The sequence below is a fragment of the Vipera ursinii genome, assembly GCF_947247035.1.
Source record: "Vipera ursinii genome assembly, chromosome: 4".
Classification (NCBI taxonomy): domain Eukaryota; kingdom Metazoa; phylum Chordata; class Lepidosauria; order Squamata; family Viperidae; genus Vipera; species Vipera ursinii.
Window position 1 is genome coordinate 97,301,454 of NC_139514.1, and position 14,381 is coordinate 97,315,834.

Consider the following 14,381-nt stretch of genomic DNA (forward strand, 5'->3'; position numbering starts at 1 on the left):
CTATATAACAGTTTGGGGAAATTCAAAGAAAAAATTAATTGAATAACCCTTACAACTATTTCATAAAACAATCAGTACTAGATTCCTTGCTAAACAAAGGATGGAAAATAATCAAGGAGAAAACCAGACTAGAACCAAGGAGAGATTACCTAACAATGAGAAGAATTACCCAGTGGAACAGCTTGCCTTAAGAAGTTGTGGGTGCTCCAAAATTGGAGACTTTTAAGAAGAGACTGGACAGCCTCTTGTCTGAAATGCTATAGGGTTTCCTGCTTGAGCAGGGGGTTAGACTAGAAGACCTCCAAGGTCTCTTCTAACTGTTATTCTATTATTCTAAAATGTTGATAGAGCTGTGTGATCATTCTATCCATGGCAATTCTTAGGTAATGATCACTTTTCTTTATATGATTTCAGGCCATCATAAGAAAGTCCTCCTTCATTAGATTTTAGCAAAGACTGCTGAAGAAGAAAGCAGTATTTGAAGAATTCAAACTGAGGAAATGTATTTTTGGAGCATTGCTTCTCCCATCTTTGGCAGACAGGAGTAGAGCACTCTCTAATCTTATTCAAAGATTACGGTGAGGCAGAAGAGCTCTTTTCATTTTCTGAAGACATCAGCAGATATCAGACAGAGACATGATTTTAAAAATGGCATATCAGGAGCCATAAAAAAACACAGAAGGCATACAAATGATGGATATTCATTTTGGAATGATTAACTCTACATTGTGTGTGTGTGTGTGTAAGTATGTAGGTAATGAATAGTTTCTTAGAGCACTTACTAGAATTAGTGCTGTCATCCTTGGTTCCGTCGAGACTTCCATCTGGGTGCATTTGCAAGTAGTAGCCTTGCCTGCAATATAACCTGGTCACTATGCCCTTGAGCTGGGGATCTGAAAAGACAAACATATATCGTCACTAGTCACAATACATTTACATAAGATGTCTCTATAACTTTCTTTCAGAAATAAGGTACATTAGAACCAGGTGTCTGCCCCATTAGGCATACCTGACCAGGAAATCAACTCCACAGGAAGATTAAAGCTACTTTTACTAGGATTGGCTATAAACTTGCAAGTCTCATTGTGCTGTTCCTTTTTATACATCACTAACTTAAAGAGGTATCTGCATCAGCTGCTTTTCTGAATCTTGTTATCTGAACTTTAAAACACTTCACCTCTTTTTGCCTAGGTAATGCTTCTCCTTCATTATTTATTTGCCAACCTAACTTATAGAGCTGTCCATCTAACAAGCATTATTATCTTCCTTTACTCTCTACACATGGCTATATTTAAAGCCTGCTTTTCAGCTAGTACAATCAAATAGCTAATGCAATTTTAGATCCAAAATAGCAATGAAATGGGCAAAAAGAATGTTTTATCATGAAAAGTTAATTGGACATTTTTAAAAGGTTTTCCCACTACAGTTTATAATAACTATAAGAGGTAATAATAAATAGACAATTGTTCGGTACTCCAGTCTTCTATCAGCTGATTACTAATATCCTGTGAATTGTCAATGGCTTCAGATGAAAAATTACAACATTTTTCTTATCCTATTAGGAGTTTTTTTATGTTGAGGTGCACTATGTAGGTTTTTGCACACTTGGTTCATCTCTGTACAGAAAAAAACATCACAGTAATATCTCATTCTTCTTCCCCACAGAATCAAAAGAAAATTAGCTAAATTTTGGTGAAAATGTTTACTTGTAAGACAATGAAAGTATATAGAACTCATTGGCTGGTTCTTGGGCTCATAAGATATGGCAAAGTCTAACACTGGGAAACATACTTAGCAATAAAAAACTCTTATGAAGTAGAAATACAGAAATATTGGGGGGGATCTTAACTTTAATTGCTTTTTCAAATAGAGGCTTTTTACTCAATTACTCATCTCCATTTCCTAGTACAAAGTTAATTCTCATTCTTCTCTTAACAGCACCTGTTACAGCTCACCAGCTTTTGTTCAAATCCTGTTACTTGTAGGAATTACACAACAGTACATCATACATATTTTTAAATTCTTGCAACAAAAATTAAACTAAATGCAATGCATCCTGTCAACCTTTATCTAAAGATGACTTTCCCCCCCCAAAAGGTCCTACCCTTGCTCTGGAATATTCTTTAAATGCTTCTAAGAATTAAACTGAGTAGATGCTCTTTATTACAATGTAGTAGAAGAATTAGCATAAGCTGAACATGCTAATAATCATGTAATTACTGAACAATAATAAAATTTTCTTTCCCTAGTTTACATTATTCATTCATAAATATGGTCTCATTTGAATCAAGTTTGATTTCTGACCTTTTCATGAACAGATGAGAAATTAAACTTGACTCAAATGAGACCATATTTACGAATGAATAATGTAAACTAAGGAAAGAAAAACTTATTTTTGTTCAATAATTGCATGATTTTAATTATTTTCATGAACAGACACATCAATTTCTTAATAGTAATATAGAAATAGTCTGCCTTTTTTTCTAGCGTACAGTCTGGTATTTCTTGGTGTTTCCCATTGAAGTATCAATTAGATCTGGCTTAGTTTTTCAAGGCCAACCATGGCCAGCTAGATGCTTAATTTGTTAACAAAGGTACCGTTTGGTAAGTTGATTAGTTAATAATGAACACAGTTTTACCAAAGAACATTAAATATTAAATGATTTCCTCTCCCATTTCCATCAAAATCAATGTCCAAAAAAGTTAACAATAAATTAAACCCACACAAATATTTAAAACACCATTAAGGTCAACTTCATTTAGCTTAAATTTAACAGACACTGGATATCACATTTTGATAACAATCTTTGTATTAGAATGAAGTCAGAATGCAATACCAAGTGTATTTTAATCTGGTGGGATTTTTCCCAAATATCCTGTGAACTTAATGGGACCTAAGTGTAGTTCAATTGCTTGTTGACCTAAAAGCTGTGGTGATGCAGTGGTTAGAATGCAGTATTGCAGGCTAATTCTACTGACTGCCAACTGCCAACAGTTTGATCCTGAGCGGCTCAGGGTTGACTCAGCCTTCCATTCTTCTGAGGTCAATAAAATGAGGACCCAGATTGTTTTGGGCAATATGATGACTCTGAATAAACCACTTAGAGAGGGCTGTAAAACACTGTGAAATGGTACATAAGTATATAAGTCTCTTCCTATTGCTAACTCTAGATTTTAAAGAAACTCCCACAATCAAGAATGCAATTATGAATAAAAAAAATAACCACTTATTCCATTCAGGAATCAAACCAGCTTATAGGTTTAAAAAGTTTATTTAAAAATTGACAATCTAAATGCAGTGTATACTATGTAGTCAGCAGAAAAAGCCTTGTAATAATAAAAGTTCACACATAATACTGGAATCAGTCTTTGGTTTCTGTTTGAAAATACAGTGCTTTTGTGATACAGATTTGCTCAAAATAGTTAATTAGCTATTGAAAGGACCTATCAGCTAAAGTGCCAGATTTATATTTCTATAGAATTTGGTTCAAATTCTATCGTAGTCTTGCTCATATGACACAATAATTACTCTGTTACAAATAAAGTTGTCTTATTATAACAGACTATTAGTTCATCTGGTTCAATTAATTCAATACTGACTAAATAACATTTTCTAAGATTAGAGACATCAGTGTTTCCTAGCAATTCCTGTGGATGCCAGAGAATGAACTCATCACTTTTGCATGTAAAACATATCAAAGATAATGATATTACCTTTAAATTGTAGTAGCTAAAAATTCAATCAGCAAAAATGTTTGTCTCAGAGTAAGCTTAATAAGATTCTATTTTTCTCCAAATGCTATAAACAAGATTTAGCAAAATTCAGTGTAATTCCACTGTCCCATCATTTCCATGCAACCAAGACTTAAATGATGACCTTCAAAACTAATGTAACTTAGTGATCTTAGAATGTTACATAACCCGATCTTTAACAAGATTGCAAGTCCATGTTATTGCATGTAGACTGCCAAAAGAAAATAAAAGGCATTTGTATTAATTTTGTTTTTAGATCTTTTACTTTTTATTAGTAATTGAACAATATTTTATTTTTAAACTCTTCTATTTTAGAATATTTAACAAAAATATGATAAAGTGCGTGCTATAGAAACAGGTTTATGGCTCTTCTCATCAGTCATATACTGTGCATTACCCCATGCTTGATATATCCCAGGTGTCTAAGGTAGACCAGGTTAGGAAACAGATACCAAACTAATACTATACTCTTATTGATACAGGCTGTATATCAGAATCTTGAAAGCTTTTTTACCAACTATCTCTATACCTCTCTACAATATATAACAGCAGTGTGTGAGACTGCAATTGTCTCACTATATATGAGAGTCAGAAACTTCATGAAATAGAAGAAATATTTTAAATCTAAAAAAATGGGGGGAAATTTTAATTATTAAATATGCAAATATCTTAGTTAAACACAAAATTATACAGAAGAGTATGATTCCATGACTTTGGTAGTTTATTTACTAATATATATTTTCGTAATATACATTTTATACAAAAACTACTATTTAAAATGGATACTTACTTACTAAATAATTAAATAAATAAATACTTACTGAGTAGAACGGCTTAGTAGAACTGATATCTAGTTTTTATGTTGTATGAGTTAAAAAGATGTTGACAAATGGTATTTTCAAAAAATGAATATACTTCCTTGTTGTACTGGCCCATATAGTGACAATGTATAATGTCAAATCTCAATGGAACTGTCTGTATTATTTTTTCTAATCAGTTCTAACAGGAAATACAAAATATTCTGTAGATTTCTATCAAGGGTATAATTAATAAGTAACTTAAAATCTCCATCACTCATGGAAGTATGTGATTCTAAAACTGTCATGCATGGAATGATCTTCCATGAAAATCAAACCATGTAATCCATTTTAATTTAGTCACCTCCAAAAGGGCAAAGATATAGAAGAATGCAAGATCTATTTATCAACTTGTTTATAAATTGTACAGAATCTTAACCATTCTGCATTAATATGATTAGTAATTTAGAAATATATGTACACCAGTTGATTACATTTCTTCTGACTAAAGTAGAACAACAAATAATAAAAGATAGACATATACAATAGTGTCTGTAACTGAGAAAAAATAATTTGGAATATTCAGTCTTAATATTGGAATTGTCATCAAATTGATATACTTTTTGCCTATATCATTCATTCATGTATCAGCTTCATATAATTTCTCATAACTCATTTTATATCCCAAAGCTATGAGAATTAAACTGACTTAAAAGTTTGGGAAGCTAGAAAACAACCCATTTTCCCACCTGACAATTCTACCTATATAATAGGAATGAATGCAATTCGTTTAGCTCACGGGTGTCAAACTTGCCATGTCACTTGACGTGTCGCGACATATCATGATTGGTTTTTTTTGCACTGCCGGACCTTGGGTGGGCACGGCCTCCATATGATGCAGCCAGTTCGCAGGCCGACAGTTTAACACTCCTGATTTAGCTACACCATTTCAAATCCCTTTAGAATTTTAATTTCTAAACTATTGGGAAAATTCAATAGAAATAAAATGTCCTAGATCAGTGATTCTCAACCTGTGATCCACGAACTCCTGGGGGTCCATGATGTCATCACAGAAGACTCACAAAGTCTTGAAGAAATGTTATGATTTAAATTTTGAGTTAAGTGTTGATGATTCATGGTCATGATCCATGGCCACAAAAAGTATTTAGAGGATCCAGGGTGAAGAAAAGGTTGAGAACCACTGTCCTAGATCATCCATGAAGAGTTTGGAAGGGGCAGATAGATTGTAGATAGCAGCTTAATTTGCAACGCTAACTACAACATTCTGAAAAACAGCCAATGTTATGTTGTTATATACAGGAAGCATCTTCCATAATGTAGAGTGGCAGGTTTCTTAACTTGCTATTAACTTCATTTATTCATTGCCAGAATGTTTCAGAGTACATGAGATGAAGTGATATATTCCTTCTGCTTAGATATGCAAAAGCATCATTTCAAAATGCTGTTAGCATAGCCAGAGAGCATATACTGTGTGTGTGGTTCTTCTTTGTGTGAGTTGCACAAAATATGGAAATGAACCACTTGATTACCTGCATATCATTTCACATTTGCATGTATTGACAGACTGAAATAGAACTGCCATAGAGAAAGGGGAAAAAATATGACACAGCCAATGTTCTGGCAAAAAAAGAATCCATCTATCTTCCAAATAGTTTAGCCAGCAGTTTGTAATATATATCTTACACAATAATTATACAACAACTAGGATCAATATTTATTTCTAAGGTATGGTGTGTGCCAAACTAAGTCTTTCCCATTTTATTGTACATGGTATTTTGGCAATGCACACCCATCTTTCATTTCCTTCTGCTATTCCTGTAAATAGTGCAATGCTGAATTGCCAAATTCAACAAATATTGTGTTATGTTTTTACATCTACAAATAGGTTAAATAATTTCAGCTCAACAACATGCCTTTTTACACAGAGTTGTTACAGGAGGAAGGAGTATTAGAAATGTTTCCTGCCTTGAGTTATTTATAAACATAAAAGATGGGATAAAAATAAAATGAATGAATGAATGAATGAAATATTTGTCTTTTTCATAACAATTGTATGAAGCTCAGACAGCACCAGAGACTCCACAGTTCAATCCTGAACTGCATATCTTCTCTTCTATCAGAACAATTGTGTTATCATGAAGAAGAAATGTTCAAGTTTTCACTTTAAATATGTCACTTTCTTTCTCATAAAGAGAGGCTGCAGAATTTATTTTTCCTAAGTTTATCCCATGGTCTGCAGCTCAACAAGCTTCTGCTTCCTTGCTGCTAAACCTTTTTGTCTGACACATTGAAATCCAAAGTGACCCAAAAAAGAAATCTGGTCTTTTGGATCTGAGACAAAGATCCATTGAACTGCTAAAAATGGGTATATTTTATTAGGAATCATAATGATGGGAGCTTCTAAGTCATTTCAAGTTTACACTTATGATCTCCAACCAGTTTATCAGAAACCTGATATTGTTTATATCAGTTTATGTAATAAAAAAAGAAATGAATATTCTTCAAGAACCACTGACATTTATTATGGTTTTGTCTTGTAAAGAGACAAAAAACCCCAATGTTTTAATCAGAGATCAATACTTAAACTGAATAAAATACTCTTCCATTAACCACCAAACATAATGCTCCAAAGTGTTTTCTAGATTAAAGGTTGGCTTATTTGTTTTTTATAAGGCAGAGATAAAAAGTTAATTTCCAAGCTGCCTGTGGATAATACATCCACACATCTATAGTCAGAGAGAGGAAAACAGGCTGCTAGTTCTTACAATTAAGTAGTGAGAGTGGTTTTTTTCAATAAGACTGGTACAAAAAATAGAGTGAAACAGACTTTACCAATTTACCACAAGTCCTAAAGTTAAGAATGGGAACGCGTTTTTTTTAAAACTTAATTTAAAGTTACTGGATGAATTGAAAGTGCACCGTTCTGAATCAAAGAGCACTGAAATATTTCTGGGACTTATGAAAAATACTGTACAACTCATGTTGAGATCCCATCAACAAAACAACAGGAATTGATTCAACCTCTCTCACAGAGCTGGTGCTGTTAGTTTTAAGATGAATAAAAGTTTAAAAGTCAAGAACTCAGTTTATTTGACTTCTATGTAAAATTATTATATTTAATGTATTGTTTACATTTATATTGTATATCAATATACTGCATATTGCCTTGGTGGAGCAGTGGGCTAATGCCTCCTTAAGTAACACCAGCTGCCTGCAATTAGTGCAGGTTTGCATCCCACCAGGCTCAAGGTTGACTCAGCCTTCCATCCTTCCGAGGTAGGTAAAATGAGGACCCAGATTGTTGGGGGCAATTAAGCTGACTTTGTAATAATGCCGCTTGGGGGTGTGTGAAAGCCCTAATAAGGAGGCATATACATAGAATGAAGGCTACTGCTAAGCTTGTAAGCCGCCCTGAGTCTTCGGAGAAGGGCGGGATATAAATGGAATTAAAATAAAAAATAAAAAAAAATAAATATTGTTGCTCTAACTCTATACCATTTAGAGTCATTCAAATTAAAGTGATATATAATAATAGTAATGCCTCAGTGTTACTATCACCTTTTAAAACTCAAATTTAAATGTTAAATTTTATAAATCTACCAAAATAAATTTATGACTTGCATTTATGAATAAATACATTTATAAATATGTAAAATCACATACTTGAATTTATGAATATTCATAATAGTAGAAAAAAATGCAAACATTCAATTACTATTTAGTATAGAATTGGCATTTTGTCCAATAACAAATACTTTGGCTTTCTAATCCAGCATTTGATTCATAATCCAGCATTTGCACAACTGGCTTACTGCATTTGTTTTAAAATAAAGGGATTATATAGATGTATTCCAATATTTTGATTAATATACATGAGTTTGTATCAGTAAACGCATGGACTATTTGATGGTACCTTGGCAACAGTGGAAACTGTTTGGAATGGAGTGAAAAGAATTATGTTACAAAGTGCAAAGTTATGCTAATGGGAAGCCTAAAAAGGATACTTGATGGAATGAAGAAACAAACTGCTTATGAAAAAGAGAGAATAACTGCTTCAAAATGAGGATGAGAGAAATATATTATATAGTGCTTATATAGAGGGGAGAAAGATAATTCCAACCAATGCGATTGAAGAAAATAAGGAACGGTTAAAGCACAGAAAATGTAGTGATGTTAATTTCAAATAATTATTTTGGAAATGGGTGAAAAGGGATGAACAAGGGGCCTAGAGCCCAGTGAATGGAATAGAAAAATTAATGAAATTATTTCTGCTAAAATTGGAAGGGTATTTTAGAGCTTCCTATGAAAATAATAGTGTTATCATTCCATAGAGTGGAACTGAACTGAAGCTATAAATGTTAGTGTCCTGGAAAAATGATGAAAATGAAATCTGTACTGTTCACATATATTGGAAAAATGGTAAGGCTGCAGGGGTAGATAAGATAACTGATGAAATATTAAAATATAGATTTGCTTATGAAGTGGCTGTGCAATTTGTTTAATGTGCATGTAAAGACTATACCGCTGTCTGACAATTACAAGAAAGCCATCACTGTTTTCCTTTACAAAGGAAAAAGTAACAAGATGACTACAAAACTGGAATGCTTTAGTGAATGCTTCAGCGTTCTACATAGTATAAAACAAATATATGTAATGTCCCCATCGCTATTTAATGTATCTATGAATAAATGAAAAGGGGATGTTTGCAGTGATAGTAGAGATGTATTAATTGGAGCTGTGAATCTCTGTACATTTTGGCATGCAAACTACATTATATTATTAGCAGAAAACCAAATGATTTGCAATGAATGTTAGGCAAATTGTATGTGCAATAAGAAATATAGATCTGAAAAGGAATTATATCAAAGACAAAGTTGTGTTTCATAATGAAAATTATTGCAAATTATATGCTGATGGAAAAATAAATATAAGCAAGTAGATGCAACAATGTACTTTATTGGAATGTTTACTAATTAATTTATTTATTTATAAAATTTTTATGGTTGCCCATTGTACAGAAAATGACTCTGGGCAGTATAACAATCAATGAAACAATAAATATAAAACAATCATTACATAAAACTATTTCAAATAATTATTAAAAAATATCAAAACTATAAAAGCAAATTTAAACGAAAGAAGAAAATAATAGATGAAGGGATGCCAGTAATAACAGTACCAGCTCACAAACTCACCCATGCCCTGGGGTCCCCAGGCCTGAGGGACCTCCAAAAGCTCAGAAGTGATGAGGCCAATCTCATCTCGGGGGTGGGTGTGTGGGTATGTGAGGAGATTTCACAATGCAGCCGCCACATCCAAAATGGCCTGCCATCTAGGGCCTGCTCCCTGGATGATGGAACCACTAACATTCTTTTGCATCTGGTGGGATGGGCAGATGAAGAGGTCCCTCAGACATCCCAGCCCCACTAACAATAGGGAAATGGATGGAAATATTTTAAGAATTGTGAATATTTATTTATATTATTTTCTTTGAAAAATTTAATTGGCTACCCATCTTAAGCATAATCACTCTGGACAGCTAATGACACACACCAATGTAAAATATAATTGGAATAAACATAATAAATACAAAATACAAAAGTTGACACATCTCACACATCACAATCTCCAAACTTGCCTATATCAGGTTCCATTAGCAGCCTGGGCTCCCCTAATTAATTAATCTTGGCTTTTAGAAAGTTAGGAGATAGTGTGAAGTTTCCTATAAGAACTGCATGTTGAAGGAAGTGGCAATGAATGTGACTCTTCTGCTGTGAACTTTATTATACAGTTATGAGAATGATATCAGCAAAAATGAAAACTAATATAGCAGGAAATGTTTACTTCAGAAACACATGTGGTAGAATAAGAAGAGACTGACAGCTTCCATGAATGGGGACTGAATATGAAAGTGAGTGATATGTAAGGAAGAGCCTTGGTGGAGCAGTGGGCTAATGCCTCCTTAAGTAACACCAGCTGCCTGCAATTAGTGCAGGTTCGCATCCCACCAGGCTCAAGGTTGACTCAGCCTTCCATCCTTCCCAGGTAGGTAAAATGAGGACCCAGATTGTTGGGGGCAATTAAGCTGACTTTGTAATAATGCCGCTTGGGGGGTGTATGAAAGCCCTAATAAGCAGGCATATACATAGAATGAAGGCTACTGCTAAGCTTGTAAGCCGCCCTGAGTCTTCGGAGAAGGGCGGGATATAAATTTATTTTTATTTATTTATTTAATTAAATTTTTATACCGCCCTTCTCCCGAAGGACTCAGGGCGGAATTAAAATGAAAATAAATAAATAAATAAGGAAGATATATATTGAGGTTTGTTCTAACAGAGAATGAATTAGGACTGAACTGCAAAATAAATACATGGGTCAAGAGAAAGGGAAAAAGCACGGATGGAGTTGTTGAAGTCTTCAAATAGCGTCGAAGAGTAAAATCAATGCCGTATGTGATGTAAAAATAAGGAAGGTTTTCAAGATTTGAAAGTGATAGTGAATGATACTATTTTAAGTAATTAATATTTTCTTTTTTATTATCACATACTTTTATTTTGCTTATTTCTTACTCCTTTCCTGCACTTTTTATAACATTGCTACCCCTCCATGGAACACTGTGATAGATATGTGTTCATCTACAATGTGTTCACTATATGTTTTAGATTCTATTCCATTTTTATTTAGCTACAAATTTATTTATTTGCTTCTTTATATCTTATCTTTATTATTTTTGAAAACAACTCAAAGTGGCAAATATACACCTTCCTCCTATTTTCATCACAACAACCCTTCATTAAAAATTATCTATTTTTCTATTGATCCAGGATCTAATTTTGAGTACCGTATATCATTTAAAGTAATCATAGTAATACTAAACTACAAATCACATTAATACACTTATGAATATTAAACTAAAATATGTCAACTGTGGGGCAAGCCCCACTGATTCATTTGCTCCTTCTATTCCTTAATGAAGTTGGCAGTCAACTGCTTTTAAGCAAATTGACACATCAAATAAATATGAAAAAACATTCACTGAAATTAATCTTACCTCAAACTCTTAAGAAAGCTATTTAAATTCTTGACTGGTTAATACAGAGTAGTCCAATTCTTTATCAAAGAGTCTTGTAAACAATTAATATATATTTTAACATTACTGGTATTGAGAAGCTTGCTCTTCACAGAGGTGGGCACTACAGGACATTCCTTTTGAGGTTATACAGGCCTATGTTGATTCCTAAACTACCACAACCCAGATTGGATCCTGATTTATTGCTCTTGCCTATACACAAGAAAATAGTCCACTAATAGTCAACTCTAAATAAGAATTCAAGGTGGGCTGGAAGTTGGATCGCCCTTGGAAACATAATGACTCCAAGCTGATTCCTCTCTTCACTATGCCCCCAGGCCAGGGGAAGGCTCAGGAATTCTGGAAGTTGAAGTCCACAAGTCAAAAAAGAGCCAAGGTTGCCTATCCTTGCCCCAGGCTCTGCCTCTTCTTCTACTACAATTTTTAAAATCAGGTAATGAATGGACTTGGTAGTATTCATCCCAGTATGGTAATACCAAAACCAAGGTACTACGGCCACTCTTTTTCTTATATTTCAATTAAGCCCGTGGCTTTTACTTTTTCATAAGAATTGATAGGTAACAATAGGTAACACTAGAAAATGTAGTCTGCGTTCAGATTCATGAATTACAATGTGAGTAAATTACCTTTTTTTCTACATAGATTCAAAATCAGTATGAAGATGAAGCGGTATGTTTGCCTTTCAGGTTGGGTCAGCTCAATAAAATAGCATTAGCTAAATCCATCAAGAATAATTATTAATAATTGCTATGTACTGATCCCCTATATGTTATTAGTTAATTATAGTAGAATGCATTTATACAAAAGTAAATATTAATAACATTGTTTTGATGACTTGGCATATTTTTATTTATTTATTTATTTATTTATTTATTTATTTATTTATTTATTTATTTTTCATATTTCTAAACGGCACATCTCCCTCAAAGAGTAGCTCTGGGAAGTGTACAGTATAATATAATTGATAAAATAAAACAACTTATAAAAATTAACATTAAAATTAAAATTACGGTAGGTTAGGATTCAATTGTTTTTTTAAAAAATATAGAATAATGACATTATTAAAATTCAAGAGTAAAAATCCCAAGTTGGCTCTTTAATACTGGTTATTACAAGCAGGGGAACTCTCATGGGACCAGTCAGCCCCACAGTTGCATGGTCCTCTGTGCCCCACCCCCCCAACCAGGCTGCAGAGCCAAGTTTTGACCCCTTTGTGGAAAGCCAAGAGAATGGGGGCTTTTCTCATTTCTGGGGGCAGGATGTTCCATAATGCAGGGACAGTGGCAAAGAAGGCTCTCTTCCTATACCCTGGCAAATAAAATTCCTTCACTCATGGGGCCAGCAGCATGCCTTCCTTTCCTGAATGACTGAGATGGGTGGTGTGATGGGGCGAAGTCAGTTTTGTAGGTATCCTGGCCCTACACCATATAGGTATGGCCAACACCTTGAAATGGACCCAGAAGCAAACTGATACCCAGTGCAGTTCATGGAGCAAGGGTGTTACACAGGCCCTCCAAGCACCCAGTATGGCTTGCGTGGCCACATTCTACATCAGCTGAAGCTTTGGACATTTTTTAAGTGTAGCTCCATGTACAGCATGTTGCAATAATCCAATCAACAGGTCAGGAGTAACCAAGTGAAGAGTCTCCCTGTCCAGGAAAGGGCACAATTGGCACACAATGTGGAGTTGGGCAAAAGCTCTCTTGGCCACAGTAGCCACCTGCTCTTTGAGTCAAAGCTGTGAGTCCAAGAAGACCCCAAGTTACAAACCAGATCTGCCTGGGGTAGTGCAACTCCATCCAAGACCAACGGTGATAAAACTCCTGGGTATTCACTTATCTGTAGCTGCTGTTACCTACTTGGGCAATGAAACATATAAAAGAAAACAAGCACGCTCAGAGAGCACCAAAGACTCCATACACCATATACTCAATTTGATAAGCTGATCTGATACAGCTGACTTTGAATAGGCCACATATAAATAATTTTACACAAATCCTATGTATTCTAATTTAGAAAATAGAAAAATAAGTAAAAAGAAAAGTAAAATAAGTAAGTTCTTTTTAATCACCCACTTTATATCAGTAAGCATTAGCATGGACACAAATAACTGTAGCACGTGAATAGAACACTACCCAGGTGTTACTTTGTTATGCCCAAACAGCTATTCTGATTATTATTCTTAAGCTTAAAATTTAAAATTCTAAGATCTTTCAGTTGAGTTTCCCTGCTGTGCACATCAGTGACAAGTAGGCTGTTTGGCTAGTTCACAATTTTGAACTGAATATCTAATAAAAGTAATGTAATCTGGCCTCAACACCTGTCTCTTTCTTGTCTCTTTAATTTCTTTCTTTCTTTCTTTCTTTCTTTCTTTCTTTCTTTCTTTCTTTCTATCTATCTATCTATCTATCTATCTATCTATCTATCTATCTATCTATCTATCTTTGTTCATAGATGGCACTGAGAACACCATCAGACAGTAGGCTTTTATTGTCTGTGATGCTTAGAATGCGATTCTGAAAACTGCTTGGAGGTATGAGGTAGTGCAAAGACAGCAACTGCTTCTTACTCTTTAAAGTAGGGATCCCCAACTCCTGGGCCATGGACCACTACTGGGCCGTGGCCTGTTTGGAACTGGGCCACGTGAGTGGATGGCTAGCCCATGTGTGCAGCTCAACTTGTGCAAGGGGCAATCTGGCATGCATGTGCGTAGCTTGACT

At 34.2% G+C, this 14,381-nt stretch overlaps 1 protein-coding gene across 2 annotated transcripts in view; it reads right to left on the bottom strand.

Annotated features, from left to right (window-relative positions):
• The window catches only part of FGF14 (fibroblast growth factor 14), a gene marked incomplete at both ends in the record, with an annotated part of 341,505 nt that overhangs the window by 92,654 nt on the left and 234,470 nt on the right, over positions 1 to 14,381 (bottom strand). For both annotated transcript variants that reach the window (XM_083361728.1, XM_083361729.1), the window contains one exon: positions 783 to 893. In XM_083361728.1, the coding sequence (XP_083217854.1) occupies positions 783 to 893 (111 nt within the window). The remainder of the gene's footprint in view (positions 1 to 782; positions 894 to 14,381) is intronic.